Source organism: Rattus norvegicus, chromosome 15 (assembly GCF_036323735.1).
Source record: "Rattus norvegicus strain BN/NHsdMcwi chromosome 15, GRCr8, whole genome shotgun sequence".
Lineage (NCBI taxonomy): Eukaryota > Metazoa > Chordata > Mammalia > Rodentia > Muridae > Rattus > Rattus norvegicus.
In genome coordinates this window covers 86,351,796-86,378,429 of record NC_086033.1, presented here as the reverse complement: position 1 = coordinate 86,378,429, position 26,634 = coordinate 86,351,796, and the positions used below count along the sequence as shown (strand labels likewise).

General features: G+C 40.2%; 1 protein-coding gene across 17 annotated transcripts in view; it reads left to right on the top strand.

Annotated features, from left to right (window-relative positions):
• Window positions 1-26,369, top strand: part of Mycbp2 (MYC binding protein 2) — a 238,066-nt gene extending 211,697 nt beyond the window's left edge. For 13 of the 17 annotated variants that reach the window (XM_063274171.1, XM_039093195.2, XM_039093194.2 and 10 more), the window contains 19 exons: window positions 105-329; window positions 2,223-2,288; window positions 3,576-3,815; window positions 4,243-4,341; window positions 6,378-6,458; window positions 7,692-7,958; window positions 8,418-8,701; window positions 11,143-11,239; window positions 11,926-12,045; window positions 13,550-13,651; window positions 14,324-14,452; window positions 14,768-14,900; window positions 16,338-16,441; window positions 16,821-17,009; window positions 17,670-17,777; window positions 19,277-19,486; window positions 21,523-21,630; window positions 22,680-22,845; window positions 25,431-26,252. In XM_063274171.1, the coding sequence (XP_063130241.1) occupies window positions 105-329; window positions 2,223-2,288; window positions 3,576-3,815; window positions 4,243-4,341; window positions 6,378-6,458; window positions 7,692-7,958; window positions 8,418-8,701; window positions 11,143-11,239; window positions 11,926-12,045; window positions 13,550-13,651; window positions 14,324-14,452; window positions 14,768-14,900; window positions 16,338-16,441; window positions 16,821-17,009; window positions 17,670-17,777; window positions 19,277-19,486; window positions 21,523-21,630; window positions 22,680-22,845; window positions 25,431-25,546 (2,844 nt within the window). In that variant the 3' untranslated portion in view covers window positions 25,547-26,252. Of the gene's footprint in view, window positions 1-104; window positions 330-2,222; window positions 2,289-3,575; window positions 3,816-4,242; window positions 4,342-6,377; window positions 6,459-7,691; window positions 7,959-8,417; window positions 8,702-11,142; window positions 11,240-11,925; window positions 12,046-13,549; window positions 13,652-14,323; window positions 14,453-14,767; window positions 14,901-16,337; window positions 16,442-16,820; window positions 17,010-17,669; window positions 17,778-19,276; window positions 19,487-21,522; window positions 21,631-22,679; window positions 22,846-25,430 lie in introns of all 17 variants that reach the window. The other 4 variants (XM_039093190.2, XM_063274169.1, XM_039093187.2 and 1 more) reach the window with 2 other exon arrangements.
• The last annotated feature ends 265 nt before the right edge of the window (window positions 26,370-26,634 follow it).

Below are 26,634 nucleotides of genomic sequence, written 5' to 3'. Positions count from 1 at the left end.
GAGTCATACACAGTTTGATTACAGTGTTTACTATTGAATGCTTACTCTTCCCACACAAAAGATTGCATTTTTAACACTATGACTGTTTACATTTCTCTTTGTAGGAGTTATGCATAGTTATGTGCTTAAAGGACTTGACCAGTATCGTTGACATAAAAACATCAAGTCGACCTGCCATGATTGGCAGTTTGACAGATGGCTCCACAGAAACCTTTTGGGAATCAGGAGATGAAGATAAAAATAAAACTAAAACCATCACTATCAACTGTGTGAAGGGAATTAATGCCCGTTATGTATCTGTTCATGTGGACAATTCCCGGGATCTTGGGGTAAGAAGAGAACTTAATTTCTGGCTCACTGTTTCTTTTAAACTAAGAGGTTTAAGTTTTGGGGACTTCTCCAACCAAACATTTTTATAATCTTCAAATAAATCCTAACTCTAAGAACAGATTTATATGACTAGAAACACTATGGACTATAAATTCTAAAAAATGGTCTGATCACAAATGTACCTTGGCTACAGCTGAACAAGATTAAAATCTATAAAATGTGATCCCACAATCCCCAAACTCAGCAGAGAAGCCCTCTTTGGATTGTAACTCCGGGGAGAGAACTTACTCTTCCCTCCACTGGGTTCTTGGCTACTCTGTTCTGTTTGTAGCACTCTAATTGTGCCTAATACACCTTGGCCCACAGTATAATCAGTTTCTGGCTTCTGCTTCATACCCTCAGTCCTTAGAGTTAGAGGTGGACAGTCCCTGAACTCATTTAAATATTCATGATTTACAGTTCCTCCAGCCTAATCTCTCTAATAAAGTGTTTCATCTGAATTAAAACATTCTTCCATAAAAGGCACCAAAGAAAAGAAAAGAATCCTATTACTTGAGCTGGAAAATAGCATCGGCCGCCAGACTGATTCTTCTGCCCTTAGTCTTGGGGAAGAATACTTCTTTGAATTTTGCTTCAGAGTAGACGAGGCTTTTCAGCAGATGGTTTTAGTGGACTCCCATGAGCCACTGCTGGGCTAAACCCATCCATTGCATATTGATTTTGCCTAGAAAGAAAGAAAGAAGAGAGGGAGGGAGGAAGGGAGGGAGGAAGGGAGGGAGGAAGGGAGGGAGGCAGGGAGGGAGGGAAGGAGGGAGGCAGGGAGGGAGGGAAGGAGGGGGATTTTGTCTCAAATAACCTGGAAGTAAAGCTAAGCACATGAGTCCCCTCTTCCATCCAGGTACAATCATCTGCCGTCCTCCCCAGACCCCAGCTTTTGTGCAGCAGTGCAGATTCAGTGCTTCCCTGGGGCCAGATAAGGACACGGGGCATAAGCTAGCACCTCATGAGCTTATTTCCTTTTATAAACAGAAAGTTCATCTTACAAGAAAAAGTTAGAACTTTGCTGGCTAGGTTTTACTGCTGACTACAAACTCATCTTTGACTCAATACATTTTTCACCAGGGCATCCTCCTCACAATGATTGTTATAATCAAATTTAATGTCTATATTTGTTAAGTTGATATACTTTGTGACAATATTTATTGTAGAATCCAAAAACTCTTCACATAACATCTGCTTTCCTTTTAAGAGATATCCTTGAGCAAATACATTGCTTCGCCTCCCAACTACCCACAGTGAGCCTTATCCATAGCATTTGTTATTTTGAGTTACTATTCATAATAAACAGCTCAAGATGCTAGTACATTTTTTTGATGTGCTTAGCATAAAACTACTGAACCCTAGTGCCGGGGTGACTGGCCTCCTGCACTGAGACGCCACACTGGTAGTGTTGGCTGATGTTCATTTCCCGTGAGCGTTGCCTTCCCAGGTTTGCTGAGCCCTTTGCAGGGATAGAAGGCACCTTACACGATGTTCTCTTCCGCAGCCACACAGTTCGATGACGCACACAGTAGCTGTTAGTTAAGGAACCTTCCTTTCATGTGCTTCAGAAACAGGGACTCGGCCGAGCAGAATTGTCAGTCACTACATGAAGATACAAAATTTGAAGGTTTGGAATTTGTTTAAAGCTGGGAAAGTAAACTGAGAAGTCACACAGAGGCTAAAATGTAAGAGATGACGGCACTGCAGGCCCTGTGGTTGGCTGGACAAGTGGTATGCGGTCTGTGAGGACGTTGACACTATAGCACGGCATCTGAGGCTGTAAAGCATAAGTGTATATGTACATGTTCCCTGAAGAAACACCGTGTAACTGTTTTGAATTTCTGTTATAGAATAAAGTTACCTCGATGACCTTCCTGACTGGTAAAGCAGTAGAAGATTTGTGCAGAATAAAGCAGGTAATTGAAATGCCAGTTTTTCTTCTCAGCTTTCACTGTTGATTTTCGGTTTTGCCATACTACCAAGATAGCATAAGAAATCATTTATTCACAGAACAGTAAATTGAAACTAATTTGTGGCCAAGAACTACATCCCAATGCTAGATAGCTCTTTATTATTTCTTTTTTATACACTTTGAATTTTTATTTTTTATTGGATATTGTATGTATTTATATTTCTTTAAATGCCCTCAGTCACAAGCCTACAGTCTGCAATCCCTCATTGTTCTACGAAGACTTGAGTGCCTTTAATGTCACTGATTCACAGCCAGAAACTTCATTTACCAACACCTACATTAGAATTGATTGTTAGCCTAAACAAAATCAAGTAAAATACAGCCATGGCTTTTACTTCAGCAGTTCTATCTGTTATAAATCAGTTTACAAAACAATTGTAGAAATGAAGCCTATCTGGGCACAGGCTTGAGATTATGCACAAACTCAGGAACTTACATAACTATAACCTTATCAGAGCTTTGCTTCTAGGTTTACTTTGTAATGCAAAAGTCAGTACATTTCTTTGAATTTTTTCTTTTCGCCATTTATACTGAAAGTTAAGATGAAAAATATTTAAATGCTAAAGAATCTAGGAAAATTATTCTAAAAGTTTTGTTTTGTTTTGATTTTCACACTTATATTCTCTTTGTGGAAGTATTGACATTATAGTTAAAGTAACAAATGTCTAAATCAGTCATCTAGAAGGCTGCAGGTTCCTTTTTGGTCATCAAATAGAATGAGAATAATTTTAATTTCATTGGCAAAGTAGTGTCAAAACCCATTTTTCTATGAATTGACATCCAGTCCTTGATATACAAACACACATCTGAAATATCAACACAATGAAAATGCCATTTTCTTTTGTGGTACTTAATGTAAGGATGCATAAAACAGCACCTTGTTACTTACGTTGTTTCTACTGAAAGCCAGTGTAGGGAATCGTGTAAACTCTGTAATAGTTTCCTCAGAATTTACCCAGGGAAACCATGTGGCAGTCAGGCCTGTATCACTTCTCAGCCCCACCACCTCCTGAAACTCTCTCAACCTGGGTTAACCTCGCTTTCTTCTTTGTTCTGGCTCCTGTAGATACTACTGCTTGCCCTTAACTTAAGTAAGATAACAGGAACACCCTGACGATCTTTACCGTCTGTGCACTTGTTTATTTGAGCCTTCGGTTACTGATGCTAGGACCAGAGCCGCGATAAAGTGATTCTGCTGGATCAAGGTCCTGTCTTTTCTCTGCTCCACCAGGTCGACTTGGATTCCAGGCACATTGGCTGGGTAACAAGTGAACTCCCTGGAGGGGATAATCACATCATCAAAATTGAGTTAAAGGGCCCAGAAAATACATTAAGAGTTCGACAAGTAAAAGTCCTGGGTTGGAAAGACGGTGAAAGCACAAAGATTGCTGGCCAGATCTCAGCCAGTGTGGCTCAGCAGAGGAGCTGCGAGGCCGAGACCCTGCGGGTGTTCAGACTCATCACCTCTCAGGTGAGCCACTGCAGCGCAACTGGCCGTGTTTTCAGAGGGTGGCAGGTATTTGATTATAAGTTTCTAGTTTCAAGTACAGCCCATGTTCACTTCGTTTAGTCCATTACCAATGTCTAATGTAGATTTGCAGTTTCAGAGCGGTAGTAATCGTGCGATGGACAGAGATGCTGTATTACAAGGAACCCTTCAGAATCTGGCTCAGTGTGGGGCATGAGGCCATTGGCCTGGCACTCTAGAGGCTAAGACAAGGATTGCCACAAACTTCAGGACAGCCTGGACTACATTTGAGTTCCAGGCCAGCCTAGGCTACTGAGTTAAACCCTGCTTCAAGATAAAAAGTTCATTAAAATAATGAATTAGATAGCCGTCCAGCTTTGCAGGGGTAGTGCCATCATCGAGGTTCTCACCTGCCTACCTTCCTTGTCAGGTGTTTGGGAAGCTCATCTCTGGGGATGCTGAACCTACACCAGAGCAAGAGGAAAAGGCGCTCCTGTCATCACCGGAAGGAGAGGAAAAAGTATACAATGTATTTATTTGTAGACTAAAATTCTGTTTCTCATTTTCATTTTCTTACTTTTGGTCAGACAACCACCTCTTGGGTTCCTTTACATGTTAGTGGGTTTGTGGCTGCATGTGGACTTTTCACTCTTGACTGGCATTAGGAAGAAGATAAGAGAGTTATCTGACAAGCAGCTTACCTCCGTACCTAAGCTGGCTGGAAGCTGCGTCTGTAGAAGCCCTCTGCGGGGCTTGCTGGGCTCTGCCGGCGTCCTTGCGATCGATCGCTGAGTTCTGCCTCCTCCGTGCCTTTTTCCTCCGTGGCCTAGCTGAAAACAGGAGGAAACTTGTTTACAACTTCCCCAAAGAGAAAACAGCTCTGCCTGTGCTAGAGGTCACACTGTCTCTCTGCTTCTGCCTCGTGGTTTCTTTTATCTTACCTTCATCCTCACATGCCTGCTCTCTTCCATGGCTTCTCAAAGAGCTCATACATACCAGATTTGCATTTGAACCCACCACGCCGTCCTTACACACATGTGCAGTACACTTTACTGATACAAGTGCTCTAGTGCTTTGTGACTGTTGTCTGAAAGAGTTGCTGACTGGACAGTACACCTCAGAGGACCGGATCCTGCTGGTGAGGCTCTGCGGGTCACGTGGGGCAGAGCTGCAGGCCTGACGCTTGCCTTGCTCTGGGTCCAGAAAGAAAGCATGATGTTATTGGAAGGCTTTTCATGCTTTGTTTGTTTTGTTTGTTTTTTAAAGATGCTATTAGTGAGATTGAGGGTGATTTTTCTTTTTCTCTAGTCTGCTAAGCATTTACTTCAGAATGGATATTCTTATATATTTCTCTTCTGTTAATTGCTTAACTGTCATTCAGTAGAATAATCACTGCTATGAACTTCAGTCAGTGTGTTATTGGTGTATAGGTAGTTTGTTTTTCAATAATAATAATAATAATAATAATAATAGTAATAATAATATAGCAGTAACATTAAAAGATGCTAGATACAAGCACATCTTTAAGGAGAGGAAAATGATCTCCAGTTAACTCAGGTGTACATATCTGTGATCATATCAAAAACAATTGAAATTGCTCAGTTCAAAGAGAGATACTGCACATATGTCAACATAGTTTTGTTTAAAAATGAAAAATAAGTGAGGAAAGATGTGGACACAAGTCAGTGAAAATAACTCCTGGAACAAAGCTGGGCATAGTTTACCTCAGATGGTACAGGGCGGCTCCTTGCTGACTACAGGAGAACTTCACTCACTCACTTCTTCCTGAGAAAGCCTTGACAGTTCTATTAGTTAATCTCTTTGGCTTCAGAACTTGTTGGCATAAATTGTTTATAGTACTATCAGTATCTTTAATAACTGTAAAAGTTATAGTGAAACCTTTTATTTCTTGTGGTGGCTATTTGTGTCTTCCTTCTCTTCTTGGGTAATGTAGACTGAACTCAGTGGTTTTGAAGAAATAGCTTTTAGTTTTATGGCTACCTCCTTTCTATTTTTTCTTAAAGATGTATTTATTTATTTTATGTATATGAGTGCATGTCACTCTCTTCAGACACCAGAAGAAGGCATTGGATCCATTACAGATGGTTCTGATCTACTATGTGGTTGCTGGGAATTGAACTCGGGACCTCTGGAAGAGCAGTCAGTGCTCTTAACCACTGAGCCATCTCTCCAGCCCGGGTTACCTCCTTTTAAGCTATAGAATTCGTCTTCTTTATCACTGTGTTCCATATATTTGTTTTGAATTTGACTTCTTCCTGTTTTTCTAGTTTATAAAGGATCAAAGACCTTTTTTTTTCCCTCAAATTTTGTCCATTTTATAATCGCTCTGTTCAAATGGTTTCCTCAATCTTTATCCTTCCTTGTCTTGGTGTCATAAGCTTCAATTTAATAAAAATGTATCTCAACATAGTGTGTGTGTGTGTGTGTGTGTGTGTGTGTGTGTGCGCGCGCACGTGCACTTATTTCTCAAGGCACTCGATAATGTCAAATATACTCATTTTCTCTAAAGATTCTACTTCTCTATTTTCACTTTTCTGTGTAAAGGCAACATCTGACGCTGACCTGAAGGAACATATGGTTGGAATCATATTCAGCAGGAGCAAACTGACTAACTTACAAAAGCAGGTTAGTTACTAGCTGCCCAGGTGTCTTTGTCTTTTAGGTTGCCTGGGGACTTTCAGTTTATAAAATGCCGTCTAAATCTGTGAAGGCTTTTTAATGCTCCCTCTCCATTGGTCCTGGAGGATGTGTGTCTCCTTCTCCTAGGAAGGAATGACCGCATTGCCATAGCTGCATCACTTTGTAGAGTCAGGCCTGGTGCCCTGTGCCTGTGAGCCCAGCCCTTGAAAAGCAAAGAAAGGTGGTTTGAGGATGAGGCTAGCCCAGCCTATGTAGTGAAACCATGCCTCAGAGTAACGGAGAGGGACAGTCTAGTACAAATGTGACTCTTACATCATTGCCTTAGTCACTTCCCTGTTCCCCCCGTTTTCTGTAGATGGGTAGGTGGCTACCAAGCACCTTTTGTCGGTGGATTGATTGATTGATTGATTGATTGATTGATTGATTGGAGGTGGAGCTGCACTATGGTAGCCAGACCTGCCTTAAACTCACAGTCCTCCTCTCTTAGGATCCCAAACGCTAGGATTATTTTTGGGAGCTCTTACACCCACCTGGGTACATTGTTTTATTTGAGTCATAAATAACAGGTATAACAAACATAACATCTTTGTTATATCCCTTTTTCATCTCATTTTCTCAATCACGAAGGAAAGAACTAAGCAGTTAATAATTCTAACTATACCAGTATCAATACTTTTAAACATAAGTATGCAGTGAAGTATGTCTAGATTCTTCAGATACAGGAATGCTAGGTGACATAAAAATAGCACCTTGGAAGACAGATGGAAACCGGGCACAAAGGCACACACCTGTGATCTCAGCCATGTAGATGACAGAGAAAGGAGGGCTTGGATTTAATGCCAGCCTGGTTAGCAGAAGGTAACTCCATCAAAAAACAGGGAGATGAAAAATACTGATTTGTCTTTACCTTGCATATTACTTTTCTGTAACATTTAATCTTTAAAAAAAAAGAATAGCATAAATTTATATTCTATTTTCTTGCTTCATTAGCTTGGCTATTTATATCAGATGATTTAATTATCAAGATTTGTATCATAGTTTCCCCTAGTTTGTTCCATTATTTTTAAGATGAGTTAAGAAAATATATAATGGAGACTATGCTGGCAAAAAGTATTAAATCAGACGTTAACCTGCATATTTTGCATGTTTTGCTTATTCTAGTACCAGTAAAGAAGACCTATGAACAAAACTTTGTGTTTTCTGTGTTTTTTCACATAGGTTTGTGCTCACATTGTCCAAGCTATTCGCATGGAAGCCACACGGGTCCGTGAGGAGTGGGAGCATGCCATATCCAGCAAGGAGAACGCCAATTCCCAGCCCAGCGATGAGGACGCCTCCTCGGATGCCTACTGCTTCGAGCTGCTCTCCATGGTCTTGGCGCTGAGTGGCTCCAACGTGGGCAGGCAGTACCTGGCGCAGCAGCTGACCCTGCTTCAGGACCTCTGCTCCTTGCTCCACACAGCCTCGCCGAGGGTCCAGAGACAGGTGACCCATCATGCCACTCGCTTCTGTTTCTTCCCTGCCACTTGAGAGCTTGAAAATCGGAAGACTTTAAACATGAGCTTTTAGTACTTTGTTTAATTTGTGAGCAAAGCCTAACTCGGTTTTTTATTGCTTAAGACTTGTTCCAATTACAAGTGTAGTGTGATAATAGTACTCTGGGTATCGACTCACTTCTTGCCAAGAGATACATTATGCCATTTAATCCAGAGCAAAGGTAAAAAGGCTTGTTTTGTTTTTTTATTCTGTCTTTGGTGGTAGCTACCACCCTGAAAATACTTAAATCATATTCTCCTCACAATTAAAAGTATAAATTATTAAAAGTATTAAATTAATTTCTGTTCTTCCTACAGATTTTAAAGCTACAGAATAGTAGCTAAGCATATTTTAAATGATAAATTAAAGTAACAGTGTTTAAATGTATTTTTTCAATCTTCTGATCAGGTGACCTCCTTACTAAGACGCGTTTTGCCTGAAGTGACTCCTAACCGTCTGGCCAGTATCATAGGAGTGAAGTCCCTCCCCCCAGCTGACATCAGTGACATCATTCACTCAACTGAGAAGGGAGACTGGAATAAGCTGGGAATCTTGGACATGTTTCTGGGATGTATTGCCAAGGCTCTCACTGTCCAGCTCAAAGCCAAAGGGACCACCATCACAGGGACAGCTGGCACCACTGTGGGCAAAGGAGTTACAACAGTCACCCTGCCAATGATTTTCAACTCCAGGTTTGTCATTCTCACAATTTAGTATCAAACACTTACAACCTCACAAATTTTACCTGTTGCCTCATCACCAAATAACATGGATGAGCAGCTGCCTATCGGTATAAATGGGATGTCAGGGCAGCAAGATGACTCCCACGTACAAGGTTGGTAACCTGCGTTTGACACCCCCTAGAGGTGGAAGGAAAGAAGAGATTTCATGAAGATGCCCTCTTCCGTATACATGGGGTATCCCATGAATGTATGCGCACCCTCACCCACCAATATTAATATTTCTAATGATTTAAAATCACTAGAATAAAAGTTTAAATCAAAGTTGAAGGAACAGTGGTGGCGTAAGCCTTTAACCCCAGCACTTGGGAGGCCAAGGCAGGAGAATCTCTGAGTCTGAGACCAGCCTGGTCTACAGAGTGAAGAAAGCCAAGGCTATACAGAGAAACCCTGTTTCAAAAATAAATAAATAAATAGCAATCAATAAATAAATGAGATTAAAATTACTAAAATTTTAAAAAGGAGTATCATAGAATATATAAAGTAAGCTTTTTAGGTAACATTTGGTATTTGTGTTGAAAAGGATTGACTACCAGTCACTGTATAGAAACATTGATTTCAGGTTCATGTTACTATTTTCCACAATAAAAACAAACTTCATATCACTTAGTACTTCATAATTAATTTAAAACTCTACAGAGACAAACTGTAGAGGAAGGTTTTTCTGATCTTAAATTTATAAAACACTAATGTCAAAAGCTATGTAGAAAAAGATTCACAGATTTGCTAGGAAACAGTGAATATATTTGGCATATATAGATAAAAATGTTTCTAAATTGAAAGAACTACTTGGTACATAATAGACTGTTGATATAAGATTAAAGTAATGTTTAAAAAAGGGCAAAGGACCAATAAGTGTCAGTAACTTTGTAGAAAAAGTTAACAATGTCAATGAACAATGGAAGAGATAGGCAAACGTGGATCAAACAGCTACCGGCTGGGAGATGGCTCAGCCAGTCACACGGCTGCAGCACACGCGTGGGTACACAAAGCTATACAGTGTACAGTTCTAGAGCTGCCAGAACTTCCGCTAACACCAGCTGGGTGCACACCCTGTGTGCTGTCCCAAAGGTAGGAGACAGACACAAAGACCCCCTGAACAAGCAAAGGGCGAGCCCCAGGTTCAGTCAGAGGCTACCTCCATACACGGTGAGGAAGGATTAAGGAAGACACCCAGGGTTAGTGCTGGGCCACCATACACATCCACACACACATGTCCACACCTAGAAAACACACACACACACACACACACACACACACACACACACACACACACAATGTGAAAAGCAATTTTTAATAGCAAAATAATGTATAGAGCTTAAGAACATGATGAAGGGATAAACATTTTTAAAGGATTTTGTTTATTTTATTTGATGCGTATCAGAGCTTTGCTTATATGTGTGCATGCACCACATGCATGCAGTACCCATGAGGCTAGAAGAGAACACAGGCTGTCCTGGAACTGGAGTTACAGCTATGTGCTAGCACATACATGTGGGAAGGTGAACGTGGATCCTCTGCAGATGCAAGATGCTTTGAGCATGTAGCCATCTCTGTTCCCAGGCATTTTCATCTCGTACAGACTTTGGGTGCCAGTTATGTTCATATCTCCACGTACACTGGAAACAGTCTGTACTCCATGGCTTAAGAATGAATAGTAGTGATCTGGAATATTGTACAGACAAAAAGAGTAGAAACGGAGCATAAATAGGAACACCTGTTCTCTTGAGATTAGAGAAAGAGACAGGGTAATGTTTTTAACTTTCTTTTAAAATATTTCAGGTATGTCCTAGAAAGATGATTTAGTGGTTAACAGTGGGGTTTTTTTGTTTGGTTTTGCAGAGTACCAGGGTTCTCTTCCTAGAACATACATGGTGGTTATTAGTTCAGTTCCAAGGGATTATGCACCCTCTACTGGCTTCTGTGGGCTTGCACACCTGGGTACATACACATGCAGGCAGGCACACACACATATACATAAAAATAAAAAATATGTGAATAACAATGTTGAATACCACACCTGTGATTCCGGCACTCATGGAAATAAGAAAGGAGATTAAGTTAAAGGCCAACCTAGATTGCATAGCAACACTGTGTCTCAAAAATGAAAACAAAACAAAAACAACTGAATACTAGTGAGATGGCCCAGTGACTAAGAGCACCTGCAGCCAAGCCTCCCAGTCTGGGTGTGAGCCCCTTGACCCACACAGTGCAAGGACAGAACAAACTCTGAAAGTTCTTTGACTTTCTGAATCCCATAGCACACTTCCACATACATATGCACACAAAATGAATAAAAAGAAGTGCAGTAAAAATCAAAAGGACATTCTAGTTGACTGTGTCAGCTAAACAGTGCAGTGCTTTGAGCTGCAACAGCATTGTTTTCTTTGCAGCTACCTCCGACGCGGCGAAAGTCATTGGTGGATGAAAGGCTCCACTCCCACTCAGATCTCAGAGATCATCATCAAGCTGATCAAGGATATGGCCGCAGTAAGTCTTGTGTAATGAATACTGGTACTCAGTAAGTGTCTGTGTAGCTGGGGCTGGAAGGGCTACCTCAACACTTGAGAACACTAACTGCTCTGGCAAACGGTCGGGGTTCAGGTTCTGGTGCCCACAAGATGACTCACAACTGTCTGGCACCACACGTGTGCGCACAGACACACACACACACACACACACACACACACACACGGGGAGGGGGAGCGGGGGAAGAACACATACATACATACATTCAACCAAACATACATATAAAATAAAAATAAATAAAATTTTAAAAATATTTTTACTGGGGACTGTACCCAGAATTATGGGGTGAGCCCGTCTGTGCGCTCAGGCTCCAGCGAGAACACCAAGGGCAATGAAATTGGCTTAAATGTCAAAGTTCCCAAGCATGGAAGCCTTATTTGTACCTTTTATGTTTAAGGATGAAAGAAAATGTCCTTGAGCACTATGGAGAAACAGTATTGAGGCCTTTAATTTTTATTTCCTTCAATCATCAGAGTAGAGGTCAGCAGCTGAGATACTTCATATGCTGTGAAGGATTTTAGCCTGTGTCTTCCTCTAAAAGCATATGGCCTTGCTATAAATAAGATTCTCTTTTGAGAGGTGTTTCTCAGAGAGAAGGGTTTGCACAATTCTGGTTACTTAAAAAGCTATTCTTTCCTGCCCAATAGGGTCACCTGTCAGAAGCCTGGTCCCGAGTGACAAAAAATGCTATTGCAGAGACCATCATTGCCCTGACCAAGATGGAGGAAGAGTTCAGGTCCCCAGTGAGGTGTATTGCCACAACCAGAGTAAGCTTCTGTCGTTGTTTTGAATTTGGTCTGTATCGTTATGTATGATTAATAAGTCAACGTAGGCACAGGTTTAATTATTAAATATGATAGTAATTCCTGTTCACCGTTGGGTGTATAGTATCAGCTTTTGTTATTATCTTGAAGCTGAGGATATACTGGTTAGAAAAGTCTAAATTACAGTGTTTATTATCCTTCTACTGACCTACTTACCTAGCTTACCTTAGTGAATTGAGCAGTAGTTGCACTGTGCTATGAGAGACTGATGATTCTTCAAAGACAAGGCTGCCTATGCACACTTCTTTCTAATGAAAACCAGCTCAACTACTGGTTTGTATGCCTTGTTTTTAAAAAACAATACTTGGGCCTAGAGAAATGGCCGGCAGTTCAGAACACTGTTACTCTCACAGAGGGTTCAGCTCAGTTCCCAATCCTCACTCGGTGCCTCACAGCTACTGTAACTCCAGTTCCAGGGGATTTAACACCTACTTCTGACCTCAACAAGCATGTAAGTGGTGTGTGTGTGTGTGTGCGTGTCTGTGTGTGTGTGTGTCTGTGTGCATGCACAGGCAAAATGCTCATGCACATAAAATAGAATAAATAAGTCTAAAAAATGTTTTAAAAATATACATGCTAATTTTAGGTAGGGTTGAACATTTAAGGAAATAGGGTTACATTCTTAATGAGACATCTAATATTTAACATACTGGGTTTTATGAGCCCAAACTCATAACTCCATATATATAACTCCAAAGGTGATTTAAGCTATTGCTGAAGAGGGCAGGGTGACATCCTTAGGAACTGTACACACTACTAGAAATCAGTTAGAGTAATTCTCTGAAGTCTGTAAAAGAAGGTTTGTTTTATTAGAGCAGAGAAATCCAGTTTATGCTAGCATGCTAATGGGTATGGCACTTAAATATTTTATTGTTACCCTCTTCCTACCACTCAAGTATTCATTCATTCCACATTCCCTTTTCACTTGCATAGATTCTCTTTTTCTCCTTTTTCAATGTTTATTAATGAATGAACATGTCATTCTGTGTAAAACTGAAGTTCACTCTTTATGTCCCTCAGAAATGGGACAGTGTTTCGTGTACATGGGTCTCACCCATGTGTATGTGCCATCTGTCTCATCACCTCAGATTTTCTAGAATTTTGTGAAGTTTATTAGACATTTATTTTTGGCAGAATGTACAAAGTAGGTCTTGAGACAACAGAGCCTTCTGAAAAACTGTTACGGTGTGCACAATAACCTAATATATACCAACGACTTATGGAACTGCAAAACTAGCTTTTTTCAGTCAGCTCATTGTGAGACTAGAACTTGAGTTGGCATTCACTGGTGCATGGCACATACACAACATCAGAAAAACCAAGTGCTACTAAATATCTATGCCTTTCCAAAGGGGGCGAGCATTTATTCGTCTCTGTCAGATATCAAGCATTTCTAAGTGTGTTCCCGTACGGTATTGAGTAATACAGCAGCCTTCCTCCTCAACAGCTCTGGCTTGCCCTGGCGTCACTGTGTGTTCTTGATCAGGACCATGTGGATCGCCTCTCCTCGGGCAGGTGGATGGGAAAGGACGGGCAGCAGAAGCAAATGGTAAGTAAGGTCAGGGCTGTGCTGTGAGAACTTTTTCTTTATAGTTAGCGATAGGTCATGGGGAAAGACTACTGGAAACTTTTATCTAGTGTGTCCAATTTGCCTCAGAAACCTACTTTATGCTTTAGAAAATCTAGGGGCTTTTATTTGACTATATAAAATCTTTCTCCTTCTCTGGTTCACGCCTATGTCAAGCAAAATTTGTATGTAGCCTGACTGATTTGTGCTAAAATACGATTATCCTTAGGACAAAAAAGGCTGCAAACCAGCAAGAGGAATGGCGTGGCATATCCTCCTCAGTGTAGTCGGGAGGCAGGGGAGCACTGGATGCCTTCGCAGGGGCGTGGTGCAGCCCTCTCAAACACTTCTGGTTACCTTTTTTTAATGAACTGTGCTCATTTATCATTCATGAGATGAACCAGGGAGAATACTAAATCACTAAATAAAGTCATTTTCTTCCTTTATCCCTTGACCCTGCACACACATTAATCTTATTCTTAGAGATTTTGATAGCTCAGTATATACCTATAGTAGTTCTGTTTTCAATTCAAATTCTGAAAGTCTGGCAGATTTTAGAGCAAAGGCCTTCAGTATCATAAATACATTAGTTAGGTTCAATTGTCTGAGACTTTCTTGGAGTCTAACGTAGCGTGTGAAAACATCTTCTTCCAGCCTATGTGTGATAACCATGATGACGGGGAGACTGCGGCTATCATCTTATGCAACATCTGTGGGAATCTGTGCACTGACTGTGACAGATTCCTGCATCTGCATCGACGGACGAAAACTCACCAAAGACAGGTGGGGTTTGTCTTCATAGCTAGAACTCTGAAATAATGTGGGAGCCAACTAGGGGAAATGGGCTTTGGGGTTTGTGAACCCACTTGACTCTCAGTGGTCCCATTTATTACTTACAACTGAGCAAGTGCTTGCATTTTCCGAGCCTTAGTCAGCACCTTAATTATATGGAGCTGTCGTGAACACGGGAGAGAATGCTGGATATGCCTGGAACTTCTTACACTGCTTTATAAAGAAAGCCATTGTTGCTGATGATTAAGTTTATGCTTATACCCAGAAACTAAACACATTTATCTCTTTTCTGTAACGGAACAACAGGTCTTCAAAGAAGAAGAAGAAGCTATAAAGGTTGACCTTCATGAAGGCTGTGGTAGAACAAAACTGTTTTGGTTGATGGCATTAGCAGATTCTAAAACAATGAAGGCAATGGTGGAATTCCGAGAACACACAGGTAAAAGAGAATTAAAAGTTAAGTCATGACGTAAGAGGGAGAGTGAACCATGTCTGAAATGTCTAAGTTAGATACGAGCTGAGATGGTTTGTATGTGCTGGACTCAGGGAGTGGCACCGTTGGGAGGTGTGTCCTTGTTGGAGTAGGTGTGTCTTTGTGGGTGTGGGCTTTACCACCGACCCTTGTCCTAGCTGCCTGGGAGCTAGTAAATTGCTAACAGACTTCTGATGAAGATAAATTCTTAGCTTCTCCTTAAATCGGATCCTTGTAAACCATTCTGCTCCCTGGTGACCAAGCAGTATATGAGCCAGTGAGGGCCATTGATATTTAAATCATCACAGTGAATGAGAAGTCCACTGGCCTCTGTGAAATCATTTTCTTAGACTACTTACACCTTCGTGAGTGAGCCAGCCTGTCCATACCATGTCTGCACTGTCTCACTACAAGGTCCTGTGATGCCACGATCCCTCAGAGTTTCTTCTACAGTTAGTACCTCTCAGGGCTCACTAAAATAATAAAAGTGAGCAGCCATTGCCTTAAAAAATGCCTTTTGTATGTCTAGTACACTTGAACCTCAGATATTTTCATTCTATTATTTTTTATAAAATAAAGCCTTACATATCACAAGCTTAACGTATAAACATGAAAACCTGTCATTCTTAGCAAAGCTGCTGTCTGCCATTGTCCTACTGACACAATTTTTTCTCCTTGGCCTTGAGCATAAATCTGAATAAATTAACTCTATATAAAGGTGACTCATGCTACAACAACGCCTTTTCTCAAACCCAATTTGTTTTTCTCCTGTAAGCTGTCATGTAATACATGTAATGTTGACCTTTCCTTTTACATAAACACTCCTTTCCTTTTCCAAAGAACGTTCTGCAGTCATTTCTGGAACCCGTGACTGTTACTCGAATTTGTGTGCCTGTATTCAGAAATGAGCAAGATCTTTAATCTTCGTTTTAAGGAATTCTGATTCTTCGAATATTTCAATGTATTTAAATTCTTTGAAATTGCAGAGTTCCTTGGGTAGATTTTTCTATTTTTCAAGTTTTATAATCTAGTCAGATTTTGTACTGTCATGTAATTTGGTTACATAAAAATATTTAAAAACTTCCCTTTATTCTATGTACTTTTTAAATCATAATATTTATCTCTTGTTGTATGTTTTGGGTAAGGACTTGCCAGATTTGCTCATTCTGCTATCTTGACTAGATATATAGTCTCTTTCTTCTGCTAAAAGGCTATAAACCAGTCAAGTTTATTTGGTTTTAGATTTATCTCTATTTTTTTACCCCTTCGGTGATTTTTTAATAATTAGGGCAGCTTACAGTCCTTAATAACTGAAAGAAATCTAGTCTGCTATTTCAAAATTAGCTGTATTACTATATAAAAAGCATGACTTTCTACAAGATTTTTTCTTCTGTTTGAACCTAGGCAAACCCACCACAAGCAGCTCAGAAGCATGCCGCTTCTGTGGGTCCAGGAGTGGAACGGAGTTATCTGCTGTTGGCAGTGTTTGTTCTGATGCAGACTGCCAGGTAGGTATCTAGTTAGAGACTAGGCCATCTCAAGAATTGGTTTGTGGATTTGTTTGTTTGGGGTTTGGCCCCTGGTTTGGGAAAGTGAGCTAGTGATTAGGAGAGTTTTCTATCAGGATTTTATGCTTCATGCCTAGCCAACTAAAGTCATAGTTCACTTTTTATCAGTGCTGCTCTTTTATATTGGATGAAATCTTTTAATTGCATTAAGAGAAAAACACTGTTAATCCTAGTTTATATTCAAAGCATAGGAATAATTATTGCTTTGTTCTAATAGGCATTTCCTATGAAGTTGTTTAGAGGAATTAATATAGTTGGTCTAACCGAGGTCACATGCCTTTTTCACCATTCTAAGACTGCTGTGACTCGTCTTCCATAGGAGTACGCGAAGATCGCCTGCAGTAAGACACATCCTTGTGGACATCCATGCGGAGGTGTCAGAAATGAAGAACACTGTTTGCCCTGTCTGCATGGCTGTGATAAGAACGCTACCACATTGAAACAAGATGCGGACGACATGTGCATGATCTGCTTCACTGAGGCGCTCTCTGCAGCACCCGCCATTCAGGTTGCCTCAGCTTTTAAATGTGCCTAGATTTTAACAGGAGGAGATATAAACACATTTCTCAAGTAAAAAGATGATTGGAACTTTCTTTAGATGGCCAAGGAAAAATGTCCTTTTAATATGTATTCATTAGTATATGCTGAGTAGAAATTCTGTTGCTTCGTGTTCTGCTTCTCATTCTGCAGGTCCAACCACTGGTGATTTTTATGAGCCTAATTATAAAGTGCTTTGAAGGGAGAAATGATCAGATTATCAAGTAGCTAACCTCTCCTTAATTTCTGAAATACAGAGTATGTTGTAGCATATATACCTACTCTGTATGTAACAATATATACATCAGTACATGATAGAAGTTTATGACTTTTGACATTTATCATTTCTTTTCTCTATGTTAGCAAATTGAGTAATTCACATTTTCCTGACCTAGCCTCTTGTTACATAAGTGGCACCAATACATGACAAGAAAAACTTAGAAGTTGAAAACCTAGTCACTAATGAATGTCTCATGAGTAAGTTTTAAAAGCCCTGACATGCCTTGGTACTAAAGAGTTTGGTTTTTCTCTTCCCTACGTCTTGTAGCTCTCCTACATTGGAGAGTCTCCCCATACTGCAGTGTGGTCATGACCGCGTTTGCTCACTCTCGTCCTTGTTTCTCTCCTTAAGTTGGACTGCAGTCATGTATTCCACTTACAATGCTGTCGGCGAGTGTTGGAAAACAGGTGGCTTGGTCCAAGGATAACGTTTGGATTCATATCGTGTCCCATTTGCAAGGTGTGGAAAGAACCTGAACTTACCTACTTTTGTGTCTTTTCGTCTTTGTTTTCATCTCCAACAGTTTCCAGCCTCTCCTGGCGTCCTTCCCCAAGTCTCCATTACTTTTTGTCCTCATCATCCACATAGTGTAAGGTCTCTCCAGAGTAGAAATATACCCAGTAGTAAACTGTTCCCTTACTTAGATCAGTGGTTCTTAACCTGTGGGTTGTGACCTCTTTGGGGGGTCAAACAACCCTTTCACAGTGTCACCTAAGACTATCAAAAAACACAGATATTTACATAACAGTATATCTCATTACACAGATATTCATAACAGTAGCAAAATTGTAGTTATGAAATAGCAATAAAAATAATTTTATTGTTGGGAAATCACGTTAAAGGGTCACAGTATGAGGAAGACTGAGAAACAGTGAGTGAGACCTTTGTGTGTCCCCTGACTTTCAGGTAAAAGCTGGCTAAATTGAAGTAAATAGATCATCCATGGCATGAGAAATGTTAATTTAAGAAGCACTGTGTATTAGTGACAAGTGCGTCACTATCCAGATCCACTAAGAGTTATGTCACACAACCATGAGGCACAAACAGGAAAAGGACCCCTGGTGAAATATTGTCATTCAATGCCCTTAGAACACATGCTTTTAAAACTAATAAACTAGAACATTTCTCTGACATTAGAACACATATCTATAAAAGTAGTAATGGAAGTCGGAAACGGCTTAGGCAACCTACAGTGTTAATAAAACCCCTTCCTTAAAGGATATATCGGGGTTGGGGATTTAGCTCAGTGGTAGAGCGCTTGCCTAGGAAGCACAAGGCCCTGGGTTCGGTCCCCAGCTCCGAAAAAAAGAACCAAAAAAAAAAAAAAAAAAAAAGGATATATCATTGTCTGCCCCATTACTTCTCTCTGTCTTGCTTTGTAAAGTTCTTTCTGTTTTTTTTTTTTCTTTTAACCTTTTTGTTTACAGGCAATTGCAATGGACTTAATATGAAAAATCCTAGCCCAGTCTTTGCTTACTTAGACTAATAAAAAAAAAAAATTAGAGTATTTTATTGTCCCTTTTCATGGTGCCACAGAACAGTCATGTTTACAAGCCTGGGAAAGCGGAGAAGATGGTATAGAGAATATGATCATCTCTTAGCTGACAAACCATCTCCAAGGAGCCAAAACACATTCACAACCCACAGATGAGGTCATAGGTCATATCTGGAGCAACAAGATAGCCTTTGTTCCAAGAACAGCTAAGACTGAAGAAGATGTATTTCAGTCAGAAACTACGAAGTCAAGAAATGCAAATGTTTTGTGCAGAGTCCTCATTCTCCCATTTTCCTTGATCTTGGCAAAATAGAAGTTTTGAGGACTTTACATCAGTGCTTTACAGACACTGAGTTTTCTAGCTGCTTTTCTCCTGTTCCAGTGGTTGGCACTTGAGTGTACATTCAATGTTTGTTGGACTCTTTCATAAGCACTTCTGTTAAAAATATACTTTTTATTTCAGAACAAAATAAATCATATAGTATTAAAAGACCTGCTTGATCCAATAAAAGAGCTCTATGAAGATGTCAGAAGAAAAGCCTTAATGAGATTGGAGTACGAAGGGCTGCATAAGAGTGAAGCGATCACGACGCCGGGCGTCAGGTTTTACAATGATCCAGCCGGCTATGCCATGAACAGATACGCATATTATGTTTGCTACAAATGCAGAAAGGTATGCTATGGGGGATACTCAGGTATTACAGTTCTGAGATTACCCATATAACTCAGTTGGATTGTATAGTGACATATAATTATTCTTAAACCTTAAGCTAGAAATTAAAAATGAGAAAGCTTTGAAAAATGTTTCAAATTGAAATAATCTACTTAATTGGGAAGAGGAGAACACTTTTTTTTTTTTTTGAGGGGAACACTTTTTATCTAAACAAACTTTTTCTAAAGCGTATAGAATTTCCATACAAAGGACACTTCACATCATGACTGATCAACTGCCTGGTACAACCAGTTCTTTCATGGGCTGGTCTGATTCCGGCCTGTTGGTCACTCGTGTTTTACCAGCACTCCTGCGTAAGCCACTGTTCCTCCTGGTTTTGTGTGTTTGCTCCCACATTCATGACTTTACCCACCACCTATACCATTATGACGTCTAGATTCTTTGAGGTTTCTTTATAGACATTTGAAGTCCTCACAGACTTCAGTGTTGACATCTGCTGTGACAAACATCAGCCTTCATGTCTTCCATTTCCCATGTAACCATGCACACACTCCATCTGACTCTGCGTGAGGATTCCGCTCCGGTTCCGCCTCTGTAACATGCTCACCCTTCCCAGCGCCACCACCTCTGCCTACAATCCCACTGTTTGGCATCTACACCCATCACAACACACAACCTCCATTGTTTCTACTGCTTTACTCCTCCCTCCCCTACATCGTAAGCTCTGTAAAGACAAATGATGCGTGTGTTGTTTCCATTTATCTGTCTTCAGCCCCTGATGTTTGGTCAGTCCTATGAATACTAGATTCATTAGAAAGTGAATAAATGAGTGAAGGGCGATATGCAGTCCTGAAATACAATAAGAAAATTAATGAATGGAACGTAAATAGATGGTAGACAGGCACATGCACATACAAGGAAAGACCAAGGGCACACATTTGTCAAAGCTATATTGTTAGAAATAATAAAATTCCATTTATGTGTAATTACTGTGCAAACATTAATTACAAATGCATATTGTGCTACCACAGGGGTAATAGTCACATGCCTAAGAAGCCATGTAGAAGATCCAGAAAGCTGGCATCCTGGTAAAGCCACATTTAGCTGACAGATGAGCATTATAGACTCTGCGTCGATGAAGCCTGTCTTTTGTCCTGTTTCTCTTGTACAGACAATACAATGATATTGACTCACCTTGTTTCCTCTCAGATTGGACCTAGCTTTTTGACTGTAGACATACAGAACATGCAAATTGTCCCAATTTCTTAGCCTCATTTATTTTGTGCCCAAACAAGTAAAAATAAATTGCCCATCAAGATAGTTTCATTCATTCCAGTGCTCACATTAGACATTTACTTTTTAAACATAGTTGGATTTACAAGTATGAGCAGTATTCCAAATAGAATTTCTTAATTTTTTGTTCATTTCCAAAATTATATGATCAGAAGATGTTTAAATTGACTTTTGTTTTTTGCTTTCTTGTAAAACTGACAATTTAAAGTCTCTTCTAATTTATGCCAGGCACACTTAATTGTATATAATTGTGAATTAGGAATTGATATGCATGTTTTAAGCAATAGAAGGGAATATGTTGTGTAAGATTTCAGAATGAGAAAAACTCCCACCTTTTCCCAGAAAAAGCACCAATTGTATTTACTACTTGATGCCTTATTCCTCATATTTGTTTGAATATTGTATATTTTCTCATCATTTTCCTTTAATAGCACAATTTTTTTAGACTCCTTCTGAAAGGAGAATGCCCACATTCTAGAACTGAGATTATTTTTAAGCCAGGCATGGTGGTATACACCTTTAATCCCAGCACTCAGGAGGCAGATAGCTACACAAAGAAACCGTGTCTTGTGAAAAAACAAAATAGATAATAAATGAATAACTGGCTTCATTTGTACCCTGATTCTCCCTGCAGTTGTCAGTGTACACACCAGTTACTTGGCACTGCGAGGGAGTGTCATGCAGGTCCTGCAGCCACACTGTGTCCTCTGCTGTTGTTTCATGAACACATGGTTTCTCCACAGGCATATTTTGGTGGTGAAGCTCGCTGTGATGCTGAGGCTGGACAAGGAGACGACTACGACCCCAGAGAGCTCATCTGTGGAGCCTGTTCTGATGTGTCTAGGGCTCAGGTAGGCAGATGTTAGACAACCAGGAAGTCACTAGAGTGGTGGCTCACCAGTTAGGAGCACGGCTGTCTTCCAAGGAACCAAGCAGGGTTCACAGCACCCTCAGCAGGAACCCATAGCCTTCCATGACTCCAGCTCTGGGGGATGACAGCCTCCAAAGGCACCTTGACATTCACAAGTATACAAACACCTACACAGTTAAAAGTAAGAAAATTAAACCTTTCTCAGTCAAAATTTTGTCTTTGAAATAAGACCGATCTCCCATGATCTTTGCCTCAACACACACGTAGTCTATGTGATACATACCAGGATTGTGCATGAGTTTCCAGTCGTTCCTGAGTGTTATTTCTTTTTAATATTTTCACTCTGTAGTTGACATTCATGAAGTGATCACTATATTTAAGCAATGGAAGCATTTACTTATTTCACTTACAAACCTGCACTCAAACTTTTAGGCTTTCCTATCCTTAATAAAACTCTCACAGTATACATATGGAATTGGTAGATAGTAAAATATTATTGGGCACCTTTCTAGCCCAATAAAACATTCATGAAGAAATAAAAATCTTTAAAGGAGGGTGGGGCTGGAGAGATGGCTCAGTGGTTAAGAACACTGACTGCTCTTCCCGAGGTCCTGAGTTCAATTCCCAGCAACTACATGGTGGCTCCCAACCATAATGGGATCCGATGCCCTCTTCTGGTGTATCTGAAGACAATGATACTGTACTCATATAAAATAAATAAATCTTAAAAAAAAATCTTTAAAAACATTCATGAGGAAATTTAGTCTGTGTATTAATCAGATAGATTGTGTGGGAGACTAAAGTTGAACTTGAGGCTTTGATTAAGATCTTTTGGACCACAAATTTACTCACTAATTTTTTAACTTAAACCACTTGTATTTTCAGTCAGCTTTCAAAGATACATGTGCTCTCAAAATATTGATTAATAAGCTATACACTTTTTAAATTGACTGTACATGTCTTCAGCTATCATAAGTATTGTTGAAATAGCTCATTATAATCTTGTGTCTCCCTTGTCCTTTATTATAGATGTGTCCCAAACATGGAACAGACTTTCTAGAATACAAATGTCGCTACTGCTGTTCAGTGGCTGTCTTCTTCTGTTTTGGAACAACACATTTCTGCAATGCTTGTCATGATGATTTTCAAAGAATGACCAGCATTCCTAAGGAAGAGCTCCCACACTGTCCTGCAGGTATGTTTTCAATATTTTAAGCCTACAGTAATCTATATAGTAATGAGTTTTAAACTCTGTTTCTAGTGTCAGTTTATGGTTCCTGAATAAGATAAGACCTTGAGGTCATATATTAGGAGCTCTACTGAGACATCTCCCAAGGAAGCAAAGGAAAAGCAAGCCATGTGAAGTTTAATGTCTTAAATCCTTAAATTCTTGGCAGGATTATGGGAAAAGATTGTGTTACTTCTCGAGGGCGGGAGGGAGATGACGTATCTGTGATGTCTTGCATGTACTAGCAAATGCCACACCACTGAATAGAGTCTTTGTAATTTTTTATTTGATGACAGGGTCTTAGTAAGTTGCCCAGGCTAGCCTAAACTCTCTCTGTAGCCCTGGCAGAGGCCCCAAACCTTCAGTCCTTCTGCCCCAGACTATGACTGGTTGAGACTCCAGGCCTCTCCATCATGTCCAGCTTGTGATGTTTTGGGGCTCTTGGGGGTCTTTGTTTGTTCTCCATAGGAAGATTTCCATAACATAGAAGAAGATTTGATGTACAATACCTAGGAAGTGGCAGCAGAGTCAGAACCAGAAAGCTAAGGACATTAAAATGTCCATAGGAGAAACTACTGTCCATGGAGATCAGGCAAAGAAAAAAATGAACACAAAGCCCCAGGGTCTGAAAAAAAATTGTGAGGGAATAGGTGAGACTGGAAGAAGAGTTGTATATGAGCTGAGTGTGGTTAGTGTAAGTACACACGTACACAAGTATAGTTTTGTTCAAGCTCTGAAGCGCACGCGCCTACCTATGGCTTGTTAGAGTACAGATGGTAGGTCCCCTCAAGCAGGGCACTAGCTCCACCCCTCAGTCATCAACCTGCAGTCCTCACCATGGGATATACCCGCTCACAAGGAGACTACAAAAGGACAGAAGGCTCACTATGACAGTTATATCCTAGTAAAACGTAGATGATCCTAGAGTCTAACAAGGGAGTGGGCTGATAGTATTAAATGCTGTCAATTGGTAGTTTAAAACACTAGGAGGAGGACACAGTGGTGTCTCTTTGTACCGACATGTGCAAAGCCTAAGACATAGCACAGGTGATAAATGCAAGGTTCAGAGCAGTGTCTGCACTGTGCTACCTTTTGAAGAAAGGGCAAAGTAGGGATATACACTCATTTACATGTGTGTCAGTAAATACTACGAATAGACGAGAAACACGCAAAGTTTAATTGACTCACTATTGAGAACTGGGGCAACATTTTAGAGATGGGAGGATAAGCAGATGACTCATAAAGAATCCTGTAACATTTCAACTTAAGTCATATGCAATATGTTGACATTTGTTTGTGTCAAATAAAAAATGTTAAACTGATCTCTATTAGAACTCCTCTTTAATTGGTAGCAGACTGTGAAAGAAGGGAATGGAGAATGCTGTGAGAGAACAGGGTGTTAGGGCAACTGTCAGGAAAGAAGAGAGTGGTGACAGTGAGGAGGAGAGGGGCGGGGAGGAGGAGGATCAGAGACTACCAGAGATGATCTTAGCTCTGAGGGAGAGGAGAGTATTCAGCAGGAGTAGAAGGTCAAGGTCTGGAAAGCAGCAGGAACCAGGAGAAAGTCCATCATGCTTCCAGGCCTTATGACATGGGAGGGGCCTGGGGGACAGCCACTTTCCAGTTGAAAATGTAAAGGCAAACAGTGTCATCAGGGAAAGTCCAAGTTTTACTAATAAAGGAAACTGTATTTTCTTAAAAATGCTAAGAATGAAGTTTGCAAAGAAATTAGTGTTCTAAGGAACACAGGTGTGGTGTGTAAGCCGAGATGAGAGGTCAGGCCACGGCTTCCACTGACTGCAGGTGACCGATCAGAGGACAAAGAGGACTGAGTCCATAAATAACTGTGGCTCCCAGGAGTGAGTTAGGGAGTGTCAAAGGGCCAGTCTGCCAGTGCTCAGTAATATAGTGCTGGTTAACACTGTCACACACCTATTTACACTTTTAAATAGAAGAGGTCAGGTTTTGATTTTACATTAGTATAAGCTGACTTGATTTCAAACCTGTGTCTTTCCAGATTACTATAGTCCTTTATTCATGTTTTAAATTCATCCTCACTTTGCTTCAGATACTTAACAAAGGGCATTACCAGTCTTCCCACGTTGCTGATGTGCAGTTAGGTTTTCTTCAGGGAAGTTAGATGAAAGTGAACATGATTTATTTATATTTAAGTTTGATTTTACTTGTAAAATAAATTCCCCCACAAAAAAAAAAACTGGTTTTTTTCAATGCAGAATAATTTTCTGCTAGATTAAGGTTGGAGATTTGTGTGACTGATTTTGATCATTGCTCCTTAAAACTCTGTAGGTCAGTGAACCTTTGGACAGGGTGTTACGAGTCAGGGGCCATGTCACTTCCTACACACACACACACACACACACACACACACACACACGTGTCCATAATGCTGAAGCTCGCATGGTAGACATGTTTGTGCTAAGAAAAAATTATTTTTAGTTTGTTAATCCATAGACATGTTACTTCTTTGAATGACGTGATTTGTATTCACATGACGTGTGTATTTTAAAATTACCTGCCTTTACCTCCTTCAGGTCCCAAAGGCAAACAGCTAGAAGGAACTGAATGTCCACTCCATGTTGTTCATCCGCCCACGGGGGAAGAGTTTGCTCTTGGTTGTGGAGTGTGCAGAAATGCTCACACGTTTTAGAACTTTCAGATCCTTTGTCTACAAAGAGGATAGTTGCCTTCATCCCCTGGGAGGATGCAGTGAAACTTAAACTCTGCTCAGGATAAGAACGGGACCATTTTACATTCTGAAAACGAACCATTTCCAGTGCAGGAGTGATGCCAAATACTGTGTACATAATTCTTGCTACGAACGTTTCCCCATTGTTTTGGTTTATCATCTTTGAACCAAGACATCAAACTTGTGAGGTGTTTGCATGTGGCCATTACCGTCACTGGCCTGTGGAGCATTGGACATTTATAGATAATTGATATAAAAGGATCTCCATACTCATGGACTAAGAATGATGCTGGCTTTCAAGCAAAAAAAGAAAAATAATCACTGTTTATTGTATACTGCCTTTTTGTAATCCTGTACAATTGCATCACGGGTGGGTATAAAAAGAGGAATATTCTGGTTTCTTTCCTAGACTGTTATTTAAAAAAAAAAATTGTGTTAGTAAGGCCTATAATTGTAATAAGTATCAGACTGTATATAAAGCTATCAGTGTTTGTCCTGTATGAGAATTACTAAATGACACAGCAGTCTCATTTAAACCTGTAGGTTACGTTTGAGCCTGAAGCTCTAATGCAGTGCAATACTGGGTGTGCCTCACTACCTTGCAGCTGTCAGCATATTGGAATGTACGTCAGTAAACCACTGTGCTCTACACAGTGAGAGCGTCTTATGCTTGTGTGACGTGGTGTTTTCAAAGACAATGTAAACAACTTATGAAGCCTAAAGCCCACTTATAACACACTCATAACTTCCCTGTTTAGGGAAATAAAAATACCAGTAAAGCACACTAATGGGATCTTAAACACTAGGTAGAAAGTCATGAAAATAAATATCCAAAGCGACCTCTTCCCACAGACACATGCCGAAGACAGCAATCACTGAGGAAATGAGTGTGTGCGTCTCAGCCAGAACCCTGTCCTTTGCATAATGTATCAGCATGAGTGCACTCGTTTTTACCTGCTACAGACTCCAACAGATGTGGGCACAGCTTTCCATTCACTTGTTACTATTTATTTTGCTGGTATTTTGGCTGGTTAGATTTTTTTTTTCCA